Source organism: Acinonyx jubatus, chromosome A2 (assembly GCF_027475565.1).
Source record: "Acinonyx jubatus isolate Ajub_Pintada_27869175 chromosome A2, VMU_Ajub_asm_v1.0, whole genome shotgun sequence".
NCBI lineage: Eukaryota > Metazoa > Chordata > Mammalia > Carnivora > Felidae > Acinonyx > Acinonyx jubatus.
Genome location: NC_069383.1, coordinates 20,353,695 through 20,367,221, shown reverse-complemented (window position 1 = coordinate 20,367,221; position 13,527 = coordinate 20,353,695). Strand labels below are relative to the sequence as shown.

General features: G+C 37.9%; 1 protein-coding gene across 3 annotated transcripts in view; it reads right to left on the bottom strand.

The window, feature by feature from the left end:
- Positions 1-13,527, bottom strand: part of CHCHD3 (coiled-coil-helix-coiled-coil-helix domain containing 3) — a 278,785-nt gene that overhangs the window by 86,690 nt on the left and 178,568 nt on the right. For all 3 annotated transcript variants that reach the window (XM_053218065.1, XM_015073046.3, XM_053218066.1), the window contains exon 5: positions 11,089-11,172. In XM_053218065.1, the coding sequence (XP_053074040.1) occupies positions 11,089-11,172 (84 nt within the window). The remainder of the gene's footprint in view (positions 1-11,088; positions 11,173-13,527) is intronic.

Genomic DNA, 13,527 nt, shown 5'->3' with positions numbered 1-13,527 from the left:
GTGGACACTAAGTAAGTTGGAAGATGAATATCTTAACTACATGATCGTTTTTTATATTAAAGACTTTTACCTCCTGAAAACTCATTCATTCATTTATTCAACAAAGATTTACAAAGCACCTACTATGTGTTAGGCACTGTTCCAGGGACTGGGGATACAACAGTGAACAGACAAGGTTCCTGCTCTTATACATCTTAAGTGAGACTTACAAATAACAAGGGCACAGTACCGTGGCCACATTATTCTCCCCAGACCTCGTGTTTTCAACTGTCTCTGAAGGCAACTGAAATTAAGAGCACATGACTACTGACCTTTATTCCGCTTAGCTCACTGGATACAAAGACCACATTTTCCGACCTAGGCAAGCAAAACCTAGAGCTTCTTCATCTAATACTAGCCAGTCCTATAAACTCTTCCTGAAGGGTCACAGAAAACTCAAGGCTCTGAAGGAAAGGAAGGTGTTAATACATCTTGTCCTTAGTCTTCTAGCTCTAGAACTGTGTAAACACTTTTGGGAAGATTTTTAAAGGCCTGCAATGGTAATTAAATATTTATCTAATTTGATTACCATCCTACTTCATTTTATGAAAGAGAAGAAAATTCCTATTTGGACCTTGATTCTTGGTGGCATCAGCACCCCCTGCCTGATTCGTCACTCAAGGATGTACATACAAGTCCTGGGTTAATAGGCATAATTCTGGGTCCAGAGATGGAAGCGCTCTAGTGAAACCCTACTACCCCTCACTCCCAAGTCTGCAGAACTGGAATAACGCAAGCCTGAATAAAGAAAGTGAACATAAACACAACACTGAGAATTATAGGCACAGTTTGCTAAAGATTCTTAGAAAGACTAATGATTATAAAGAGAACTAAAAGTGTGAACAACTCCTAGGACCTTAAGAATCCTCCAGCCTCTTTCTCGTCTGTCTCCTCTTTTGCAACAGTGCAATGGCAGACCATTCTAGGATGACTGCAGGCCCTCAGAAGTCTTCAAATTAGAAACTCTACTAATGAAACTATGGCTCTTGACTTTGGGGTCCTACGATGGAAATCAGGAAGGACTCAAAACTGTAGGAAACGGCACTGTGCAGGCCACAGCAGATCTCAGATGGTGTGCTGGGATAAGCTAGTGTTTCCTGAAAAAAAGATTCCCTGGCTTGAGTGTAATGCTGAAACATGGCATGCAGCATCCTCATCTTGGAAGCTCTGGATGTATATAAACTCTGACAAGGCCTACAGTAAAGAAATCTGTTCAGCTAGTTAAACTTAACATCCTTCAAAATTATTTGGCCGTGAAACCCAGCCCACTTCTTGACAAACACATTAATTTTTAAGAGTTCGCTAGTGCCTACTATGTGCCATGGTGATCAAAGGGGAAATATTTCTGGTCTTCAGGTAACTTACATATTTAATATTTATTTTCAAAGACAGCTATTGAAGGTAACCAGTTCACTGGGTCTTTATCTGAGCCTTTAACCTGATAGATCACTCCAACTCACTAAATTCCCCTCTAAATCCCATGATCTTTAGCTCTCTGAGACAAAAGTGGTAGCTACTCCTCACAAAACATCTCTGCTCTGGAAAATAATAGTCTGGCATAGTCTCCCTGGATCCGCTGTGGCAATTAAAAGCTCTGTACCAGATGCCAAAGGGTGTTTGTGCCATTTGTATTTGTCACTATACCTACATACACTGCCTGGCTCACCGGCGGGGTTTAACAAAGGTGTTTTTGAATCAACGGTAAATGACAAGGACTCCTTCTAGCCCCTGAAAATTCAGACTAAGAATGACCCAGATCAAAATCCTATCTTAGTCTCTGTGGCCAAATTGGATTTAGGTTCCCTTTATTGAATGCTGCCCTTACTGTGCCAACCTGCTTTATATGCCAAGTTCAGATGTGGGCACTTCTTTATTGATGATGTTATGAGCTAATATTATTTGCAAATGTTTTAATGACCAAATAGATCTTTCTAACTGGAGCTAATGTGTTGAAATGTAATCCCTCATAGAGGCACAGCTGTCTCATGGTCTGAACATAAAACTGGGATTCAAGAGCATTTTCGAAGACCAGCCCTGCAATTTTCTTTTAAAAAAAAATTAACGTTCGTGTATTTCAATTCCTCAGTCAGTGAAACAGGAAAATAAACATTGGCTGGTATAACTATGTATAACTAAATGGAGTATGTTTGAAATTTATAAATAAACAAGATACCAAGGAACAAAACAATCACTAATTATGAAATTGGATGCAAAGAAGATTCAGAGGTCCAGCCCATTTTCAATCACATACACCGGAAACACAAGATGACTTCCTGGCTGCAGGGTTCTCACCAATAGCAAGAAAAGATCCCAAAGAAAGGAAAAGTGGTATTCATTGTTTGACAAATAAAACAGCCTGGCTGAGCCTCCTCACACAAAACAGAAATCTTTAAAAGTGAAATTAATTTTCCCTGGATTTCCTAACACTTTACTTCTTACCTTGTCTTTACACGTTCAAGTGGCATATCGTTTTAAAAAAACTGTTATGGTAAACAGAATTTAATTATTTTACGGTATGGTCTTTTACAAGGTAAAGGAAATGTGAGGAGTTGAGAAAGTATGCATCCCATATGGTTGGCGTCGTAGCACTTATGATCATTACAAGCACTCACAAAAAGGCAATACTGGGCTTTAAAGCTGAACTCTGTATTATCTCCTTCTCAGAGCCCTGGGGCTATCCCTGCAAAGCACAGTGGTCCATTCTAAGCCCTGAATAGAGAAAAGGAAGAGATCATTAAATTATAATTTCCATGCACAATTGGTACAAGTATTTCCTACCAACAGGATTAATATGAAAGCAAGATCCCAGAATAAAGCTGCTCAGCAGAGAGGATGGCAGTTTAGTGTCTTGTAAATTTGATTTCACTGAAAGCCCTGACACATCATAATGGTGAAATCCTATTTACTGTAGCAAGCAGGATGGATAATGCTATTTAATACCTGGTGTACTGTGTGCCATCAGCTCATAGCTTTGTACTCCATGCTCTCATCTTACCTTCAGGTTAATACTTCTTGACAGCCTACATGGTAAATAGAGCCCCAAATTAAGTGCTGATCCTGTGATTTGCAAATCTTTCCTCTAAAGTTAGGCACAGAAAAACTGGCTCCAGTTAAAAGGATAATATTCACGGGATGCACTTTTAACAGGCTCACCCCAGAAAAGAATGTAAGTCGCATAACCGTAAAGCCAGATTTAAAAAGCATTTCAAGGTTATCCAAATCACATTTCCCATTAGGAAATTCAGAGAGGTTAACAGAAAAGCCAAAGTGTTTGAAGGACTTGTTGAATAATGAATTAAGGATAAGACCCCCATACCCACTATCTTGCGTGGATCACTCCCTTCCCCCCAAGGAGAACAAAACAGAAGGAAAAAAAAACAAAAACAAAAACCTCCATTCCTGCTTGCTGCTTTTGGAGTATTTGCAACAACAAGCTTCCTTTAGGGAGGTAGTTTAGAGTATAAAAGGGTTTGGTCTTTGAACCCACGTTATAAAGAACTATGTCAATTATATTAGCAAAAGTTGTAATGATACTGACCCTTATTAATTTCTCTACCTAATAATTAAAACCTAAGTATATTTAGTTGAACTATCATTACTTGCTAATGAGAAAAAAAAAGAGGAACTCAAGGTAAACCACTACTAAAACCTCTGTCGTGTGTGATGGCATTACAATTAAAAGAGTCACTCACTGGCTTCCACTGCCTTCAGTGTCCAACTCGTGGACCAGAGAACTCTGTTTCTGCAACGCTGGGTAACTTCAGATGACAGGGAATCTGTCCTGATTTCAAGATGAATGAGGAAGGCAGTACAACAATTCAGGGTGCCAAGGGAATAATAGATCTCTAGGTTGACAAACGCAAACTAGTTAGTTATGTACCACAAAGTTGTACTTGCTTTTAACTATTGTGTTAAATTTGCTATGTCACACCGTATGGCCAAAGCAGCCCACACAATAAAATTTAGTATATGTGAATGAGCTACCCATGTGACCTAGAATGGGTAATGATGACTGTTTAGAGAGCATTTGAGGGTGAAACTACCAAAGAATTTTTTTATCCCATAAATTGACTTTATTAAATTATCTTTCTACCCAAAAAGCATGTTTATGTTTTAGTATTTCAGATGGCGCTGATCTGTGATTCTATCCTATATTAATCCCTTCAAAAGGCTGACCAAGTTTCACTCAATGAAGTATTTTTATAATGACAGACTTCATCTGGTAATAAAAATACATAATAATTTCTTCCCATAAGGAGCACACTGGGCTGACAATAATCCGCTCTGTTGTCGTTTCTCTTTAATGTCATTGTTGGCATTATTCTCCCCCAAGCTTTGCACAAAGGAAAAGAGAAACCGAGGTACTAATTGACAAAGAAGTCAAGCAATCAAAAAATCCAATTAATCATACAGATGAGCCCAACTCTTTATGATGCAATGGAAGATATGCCACCCACTATAAGTAAAAGGCTTTTAAAAATTGCTCATTTGATGTAAGTAAGCACGACCTTAGAATTTAATTAGTAACTCTCTCCACAGGTGACAAACTAGCGAAGTACTTTTCTTCTTAATGACAATTTATTTTTTACCATTCTCTTTGCATTGCTCTCTTTTGCCCAGCTTGTACAATTCCCTCTCCTTAATTGTATGGGATTGACTGCAGTGTGTATGCAAATAGCTGCTGAAATCCGGAGGAGCCTATAAACTGAGAGCAATACAGATCCCCCTACCCTGTTGCTCTGAACATTATAACTGTAGCTAACTAAGCCCTCTGATCTCCCTCAGCTCCTCAGCTCACCAGGGCTTTTATAGCTCTCTTCACACTGTGCCAAACCCTGCCATTCTTACGAGTGCCAGGAGCAAAGTGGATTCAGTAGAGCAAATCAATTCAAGTTCATAATTGAGAAGTTAGACACGCAAGACACACTAATCATCAAAGAACTCACATCTCCAAGATGTCCTGGGCAGAAGGGGGTCCTTCATGCTGGAAGATCTCTGGGGGAATCTGGACTCTGCCCTCTCATACTATGGCCTGGCCTTGCTTCTCACTTCCCTCCCCACATAGGGGTAACAGACTACTGGAAAATACACATTTCCCTGAAGAACATGAAGACAAGCGATCCAGATTCTAATGAAATGGCCATCAAAGCGGCTTATCAACAGTAACAGAGTCTGTTTTCTTTCTAGAGATGGAATGAGATGACTCTCCTATAGCAACACAACGAACATACAGATGAATGGTTCGAAAACATTTTTAAACTGTTTGAATAACTATGAACTCCTTACTTTGAAGTAGAAGGAGCACAACTAGATATTAAAATAACTCTTAGAGGTATCACGCTGTAATTGGTAGGTGATAGTACTGACTTTATGTATTTCCTTTTGGCCAAATGTCCCCGGGAAGTACCAAATCCTGGGGGGAAGATTCTGCATTTTGAATGCGTAACACCTTTGCAGTGGCATAAGGCAGCATTAGTCACATTTTAACATCAGGACCAAAAAGCACTGTATTAGAAGCCAAAAAGAATGAATTTACCACCCCAAGAACAACCAACCAGCAGGATTTAACTCATGAGTATAGAACTAACAAATATTAAAGCTAATACTGGCTAATAGCTAAAAGGTAAGGTGCTGGACCTGCCCCAGATTGAGAAGCTTTGGCTGTATGTTCTTCAGCAAATTACTTGAAGCCTTAGGGCCTTCATCTAAACAACAGGATTGATAGCCTCATAGTGCTGTGTGTGTGAATAAAATGACATAGTCCATGCAATGGGTCTGGCACACGTAAATACTCGAAAAACATTATTCTGAGTTACTACAATGATGATGATGCTACAAATAGTATTAAGGTAGTCAAACTTAAATATGATTCTCAGAGGACAGATATATACTATTAATTTAAATGACTAATGAAGAAGATTACCACTTACTTGGTGGATAGTTAAAAAGTATACATTAATTGCTTAGACATAATTTTATGGTATAAGCTTAGTAAATCTAGGATTCATTCACTCAACTCGTACGTGAGTTGTGGAACACACAGGGACAAGAAAATTACCTCTGCTCTGAAGGAATTTACAAGATAAAAACAGATAACTTACCACAGTTATCATGAATATGGCACCTTGAAGAGAGGTATATAAAACACTATGGAGAATTCCCTTACCAATTTGTTGAAAGCTTCCTAAAAACACTTAAGAACCTTTGCTTTGAAAGCTGCCCTAGGTTTCCTCTCATCAAATCACCAATCAGGAATCAATATTCTCCAAGTCTCTGGCATCAACAATCAGAGTTAGTGTTCAAGTCTCTTTCAATGACGTGACATACCTAAATGTGACCCCTTTCATGTTCTTTACACATAGAAGTTCAATTCACAACTATGTTCAATGTTGTCTGACAAAGCCAGCAAACTTTCCAAAGAAATAAGGACTTGAAAGATTTTTCAAGAGGCTTTGACTTTCTTTCTCAATAAAGAGTTGCTGGTTTTGGAATCCTGGTTCTAAGAAGGGTGAACTGGTGTCCAGTTAAATTATATTTATTCTGAGGCTCCTGGGTGGCTCAGATGGTTAAGCGTCTGACTTGATTGCAGCTCAGGTCATGATCTCACAGTTCCTGGGATTGAGCCTGGCATCTGACTCTACACTGACAGTGCAGGGCCTGCTTGAGATTCTCTCTCTCTCTCCCTGTCTCTCTCCCTCTCTCTCTCTGCCCCCTGCTCAAAAAGTAAACATTTTTTAAAAATTCTTATTTTATTTTTTTACTTATTCCTCCCCATGAGTTAGTGGTAGGAGAAAGTTATCTCAGACGCCTAGTGAACTAACCACTATGGACATGCGCGAGGAAAAAGCTCCATTCACACCTGGGAATTATCTAATTGACAGAATTTATTGAAATAGATCAAAGAGGCAAGCTGTATTATAGAAGTAAATGTGCTCCACATGCTCAGGGGGCTTGGGTTCATATTCTCAAAAGAAATTTGTATCAAGTCCATGAAAATGAACAGTTCAAGTAAAAAGATGCTGAGTCATCAAAAAGTGATAATGTAGACAGTTATGGTGTTCACCTAGTTGACGGGTAGGTGGTAAAGTGATGTTAGGGGATCATTTTTGGAATGATTTTATGAAAGACTGGTCAATGTTCCCTCTTCAGTAATGATACACCACCTAGTATCTAGTCTATGGTTTCATCATCTCATTTGGTTAGAATAAAGACATGTGCTTAAACCACTTTTAAACCACAGGCAGTCTGGATTTCATACAGTAAGTTAGATGATTCTGCAAGTGATCATAATATCATAATCATTTTTCTGACATTATGCATTATTGAATTCAGCACTTTTATATCTTCTAACCCGAAGTGTATGTAGACCTTCTAATAGAAATGGTTAGACATTGCACTTTTCACTGTCATCCCAATACAAGGGGAACTCTTTTTACAGTCTTCTGCACTAAACCTAGAAAATGCTTCATCATTGGAGACCTAAATGTCTCTCAAATATTCCTGGAAGAAATCTAGTTGAATGAAATTAATGTAGGTACTTGAGGAATGGCAATAGTAAACAGGATTTTACAGAGATGGGAGAAGACAGCAGAAAGTTGAATAATACTAAAGTAATTTCATGATTTTTAGTATTTTGTACACAACGGAAAGTAAGTAGCTTTCTTTAATGGCAACAGCTTTTGCTAATCATTTTCCAGTTTTCAAAGAGCTTTTATATACATCATCTTATCTGGTTCCCTCAATAACTCACAAACGTGAGCAAGTAACGGAGTATTATCCCCACTTCATCGATGAAGAACCAGAGACCCGAAGAATTAGGTGACTTGCCAAATAACAAGATGACAGCACCGTGCCTTCTGGCTCCTGGTCTAGTCTGGAGTTATTAGGTATTAACTAATAGTAATGTGATTATTCCACCCCAGGATTTTTCTAAGCTCACCAATACTTCCCAGTTTTCAGGTAAAATTCCTAAATAACTACTTTCCAGCCTTATCTTCAAAAAGAAAACATACATATTTTTTTCCTATATAAGAAGATGCTGATCGCAATGATTTGACCCCACCGTACCATATCCATCTGATGTACCACTGCTTGTTCTAACCTGAGGCCAAAAACAAGTTACATGCTAAGCAGATCAGTTTCACGCACGAAGAACAAATCCTCTTGGTACTTCACACTAATCACTGAATTATCTCCAGCAAATTGGTGGACTTATGAGAAATGGGTGAATATTTTTCAGTGACTTTTCTTGTACCCAACAGTGATCAATGACAAATTCAAAAGGTACCTAGCATAGTAAAACCTGAAGGTAAAGACAACCGTCACAGGGTGGGGAAAAAGGAGATGCTAGATAAATCACCTCAAAAACTACCACTGGTGCATTTTACCCTGCTAATAACATCGACTATCAAGTATGGTGCTCTGGAAATATGGAAGTAAAATAAGAACTACCACTGGCTGAGTAGGTATTCTATGCTGGATACTACAATAGGTGCTTTATGAGAATTAGCTCACCTAACAAATCAGTGAGATAAGTACTGTTATATCCTCATTTTACTGCTAAAGAAACTGAAATTCTAAGTAGCATGCCCCCAAAAACTCAGCAGGTAAATGTCCGCTCAGTGAATTCAACCCAAGCCATCTGACATCACAGGCTGTGCTCTGAACCAGGGTTCCGTAGACTATAACTGATGGGTCAAATCCAGCCTGCTATCTGTTTTATATAGCCCTAGGAGTGGTTTTAGGTTTTTAAATGATTGGGGGTGGGCGCAATCAAAAAAAGAGTATTTCATGACATACAAAAGTTACATGAAATTCAAACTTCAGTGTCCATAAAGTGGAATACAATCACACTTGTTCAGCGACATACTGGCTATGGCTGCTGTCACGCTGCAATGAACCGAGAGTGGGGTAGTCGTGACAGAAACCATTACATGGCCAGCAAAGCCTAAAATATTTCCTACCTGGCCCTTCTGAGAAAAATCCGCTGCCTCCTTCTGTAAGCCATTCCACTCTATGCTTATTTCACATCTCTACTTGGGTGTCTTAACAAATACCCCAAACTTTAAGTATTTAAAATCAAAGTCCTGATTTTCTCCACCATCTACATGCAGGCCCATATTTGGTTAGTCTTCCCCTATGGAAAATCCATCCCTCTAGGTATAAAAGCCATAGATCTAGAGTATCCTTGAGTTCTTTCACTCATGTTCAAAACCATCAGCAAACGTGACCAGCTTTGCCTGTGAAATATCCAACCCTATTTCATTCCTTCTACTGCTAGTGGCCTGGCCCAAGCCATCACTATCCCTTTTCTGAATTATTGCCATTACATCTTACTAGGTGTCTCTTGTATCAGTTCTTGCCCAAGACAGCAGCCAGAAGTCTCCCATACTCACAAACCCTCTAGCTTTTCAAACATGCCATGCATACCCCTACTTGGTGCTGGTTTGCTCCCCATTACTGCAGACCCACCTATGAGACAGGCCCTCCCTCTCCACGAGATCCCCACCAACACTCCTAGCCCCTGGGACTCCTTTTTTCTCTGCTTTATTGCTCATCCATATTATTGCAACCTGCCATTCAACAGATATATTGGATTCTAATTGAATTTAAGCTCCCTGAGGCAGAAGTTTAGTTCATTTTTTTTTTACTAGTGTATCTCTGGCACTGGACCAGGGCCTGACATTTATTAGGTGCTTAAGAAGATAGCTGCTCAATGAATGAGGAAATGAACCCTGTGTGCAAGAAGCACTCAGATTAGTGACACACAGAGATGGGTGAACATACTTAACATGTAAATAATTGTACTGAATGGGGCTTAATAGTAGATTTCTTATTTTATCTACTTTCTTATTAAACACCTTTCTAAACAAATCAAATTTTAGAAGTCTCAATCAAAGGGAAGAGAAAGCTAGCTTTGTATGACCTATGTATGAAATTATTCTAGATAAATCTACTTTCCTGAACAAGGGCACCAATGAGGTACTCAAACTCCCATTCTTAAACCCACGGTCTCATTCTGTTTTAGCCTTAATTCCCTCCTCTACATCTCTGTCAAACTCTGGGGCCATGTTGACTACAGGTACTGCCTCAGCTACTCCACTTAACTCTTCTCCCCAAGTCCTACTATTCAACTCCTGCCCGCCACTTTTTTTTTTTTTTTCCTCTAAATGTTTACCTATTTTTGAGAAAGAGCCAGAGATAGAGTGTGAGCGGGGAATGGGCAGACAGGGAGACACAGAATCCGAAGCAGGCTCCAGGCTTTGAGCTGTCAGCATACAGCCCGATGTGGGGCCCAAACCCATGAACCGTGAGACCATGACCCAAGACGAAGTGGAACACCCAACTGACTGAGCCACCCAGGCGCCCCATCCTGGCCACCACTCTGAAAAGAGATATTCATTTCTTAGCCACAAATGCAGGGAAACTGAGATTTCATAAAGACAATAATATCCCCTTAAAACACTACCATTTCTGAGAACCTACTCAACTTTGCACAATGTTTGAGAAAGACAAGAGTAGCACTCTACTATCTGACCTGGAGGCAGTGCAGTTTCTATACATTTAAGGAAAGGGGCGCCTGGGTGGCTCAGTCGGTTAAGCAGCCGGCTTCAGCTCAGGTCATGATCTCACAGTCCGTGAGTTCAAGCCCCGCGTCGGGCTCTGTGCTGACAGCTCGGAGCCTGGAGCCTGTTTCAGATTCTGTGTCACCCTCTCTCTGACCCTCCCCCATTCATGATCTGTCTCTCTCTGTCTCAAAAATAAATAAATGTTAAAAAAAATTTTTTTTAAACATTTAAGGAAAAAAGATGAGGGCGTTTGCAGAGTGCTAAATGCCTCATTGAGCCAATAACATGGCCACACCCAAGGCAACCAAAGAAGAAATGATATTTCCTGTGAGAATGATCTACCTGCTTGGCGTCTTCACTTCCTGGCCACTTGTTAACTAGGAAAACAGTTATATTTGTAATTATTGATGTTTAAATAAATCATATGGGAAAGCTGCAGATGTGGTACAAGAAGAGAATCAACGACAAGAAATAGTCATACCCTCTCCTCCAGTCTAGCCAGCTGCTCTTTGTAGAATGCATCCTGCTTCTTTATCACTCGATCTTTCTCTTCCAGCTGCTTAGCCTAAAAAAAGAAATGAAGAATATACTATATCGAGAAAAAGCAGCAACAGCAAAGCAAAAGTCAAGTATAAATTACATTAGAAATAAGTACACAAAGCTGAAGATTTTTGCAATCTATTAGGTCTCTGCCACAGAACAATATTAATAAGATGATGATTGCTGTATTTAAATGTAAAGGAGTCTACATTGTATTTTTTTTTTTACTGTGACAGCTGTGTCCTACTTTGTCCAAAAGTATCAGAATACAGCAGACAGTTTTATTTAACTTCTAAGAGTAATTTCAAAATAAATTTTTCTTAAATATTTTCTACAATAAAACTTAGATTTTATTCCGATCATAAGCTACATGGTTATTAACCTTTTTTCTTTTTTTTTTTTCTGAACAACAAAAATGCCTGTATGACATTTTCTACATAAATCTTATGTTTGAGAACGCTTAAATTACACACTGAAACCTGCACATAAATACATGTATTGGTCTATCTTCTTTCTTATGAAGCAACTGTCTTTGGAGGGAGGGGCAAAAACTACTGTAAATGTTTATCTGAATAACTGAAAATTAAAAGTAATAAATAAAAATAGTGAAGGTAATTTTAAAACTTGGTCGTCCCATTTCTAATTTACAAGATTTTTTTTCAAAATTAAAAAAATGTAATAAAATATTTTTTGATACTTGAAAAAATAAAGATAGTTACTTGTGGATGTTTTTCAAGGTTAAGAAATGTATTTTTCAACTGTTGTTTGTATCTTGATCATTACGTTTTAAGTGATCTTTATCTCTGATAACAGACCTCCCTAAATCACCCCAAATGATAAAAGTTTTTAATACTTTTGTTCAGTAAAATGCTGAAAACACACTTGACTAGGAATTTTAAGATATTAAGCAAGTATGTATCCTGGCACACCCATCCTTGTGCCGTGCAGCACATTATTTTGCAGGGCGATCAAGTGTCCCCTAGCTCAGCCTGGGTAAGGGTGACTTCCCCTAGAGGCTTAAATTCAATGTACCCATTTTGCACATTTATAGGTCATTGCTTCACTACTTACCTTGTCTTCAATGTCCTGCAGCATGTTTAAAACAAACAAACAACAGCTTTTTAACAATACAAGTAGTATTTTTTCCTAATGTCACAAAGAAATCTGATAGATAATATCTGAGATGCAAACCAAAGAAAGCAATGGGGGGAAAAAAATCAGAGGACTTGCTTAACTTGGAATGCATTTGAATGTCACTGTGCTGTTACAGTTTGAATAGAAGATTTCAATGAAAAGTTCCTGCTACTTGATAGCATATGAATAAATAAAAACAAACATTAAGATTGCGCCACAACATACTAATATGAAAGTATATAATCTATGGCTCCTTGTTACAACATAGTAAAAAGCTGACTAGTCTGTCAGGAATATAAAAGAAAAGGTAAACAAGGAAAAGAATTTTTAGCAAAGCTAAGTATGAAGAAAACATGCATGACTATATGACCTAAAAAGAAAAGATCTTCCTAAATTCAACACACACACACACACAATGAATACAGGAAATGTAAAAGAATGGATTTATGAGACCCACCATAAAAAAAAAAAAAAATCACTAAACCAAATGAATAAGCAAATGACAAAAAGAAGAAAAGAAATTTCAACATGTAACTGAGAGTTAAAGATAATACAACACAGAACACGTTTAAAAAGTACCTCCCCCCGCCTCCCGCTGCAAACAAATGACCTACACTGGTAATTCACACACAAAAATACAAATAATAAACACATGGGGTAAAAATCAAAGCCTAAGAGAAATCAATGAAAATTAAAATAATGAAATACCATTATTCATTTACTGAACAGACAAAAATATAAAGTACTAATAAAAATGTCAAGGATACAGGAAAATAGGCTCTTCCAGACACTACTGATCAGAATGTAATCTGGTATAACCCCTTTTTAAATCAATTTGACAAAATCTAATGTTTTTAAAATATACATATTCACTGAGATCTAAACTCTATTTTTAGGATTTAAGTAATTATGACAATATATGAAGATGTTCATGATAGGGTTGTATAGAACTACAAAAAAGCAAAAAAAAAAAAAAAAAAACCCCACAACATTTTAATGGTTAAATAAAAATATCCTCAAAATATACTAAGTAAAAAAAGAAACAGATAATAAACAGAAAGGACAGTATAATCTCTTTTTTGGTAGGGAAGAAAAAAACTAGGATACTCAACAAAATGTCAACAAAACTTATATGGTAGGCTTATGAGTGGTTTCTAGTTATTCTTGCTTTTTTACATTTTCCAAATTAAAAAAAAACATACTTTATAGTCAAAGGACATACGAGAGAATTGTCTGAGGTGAGAGA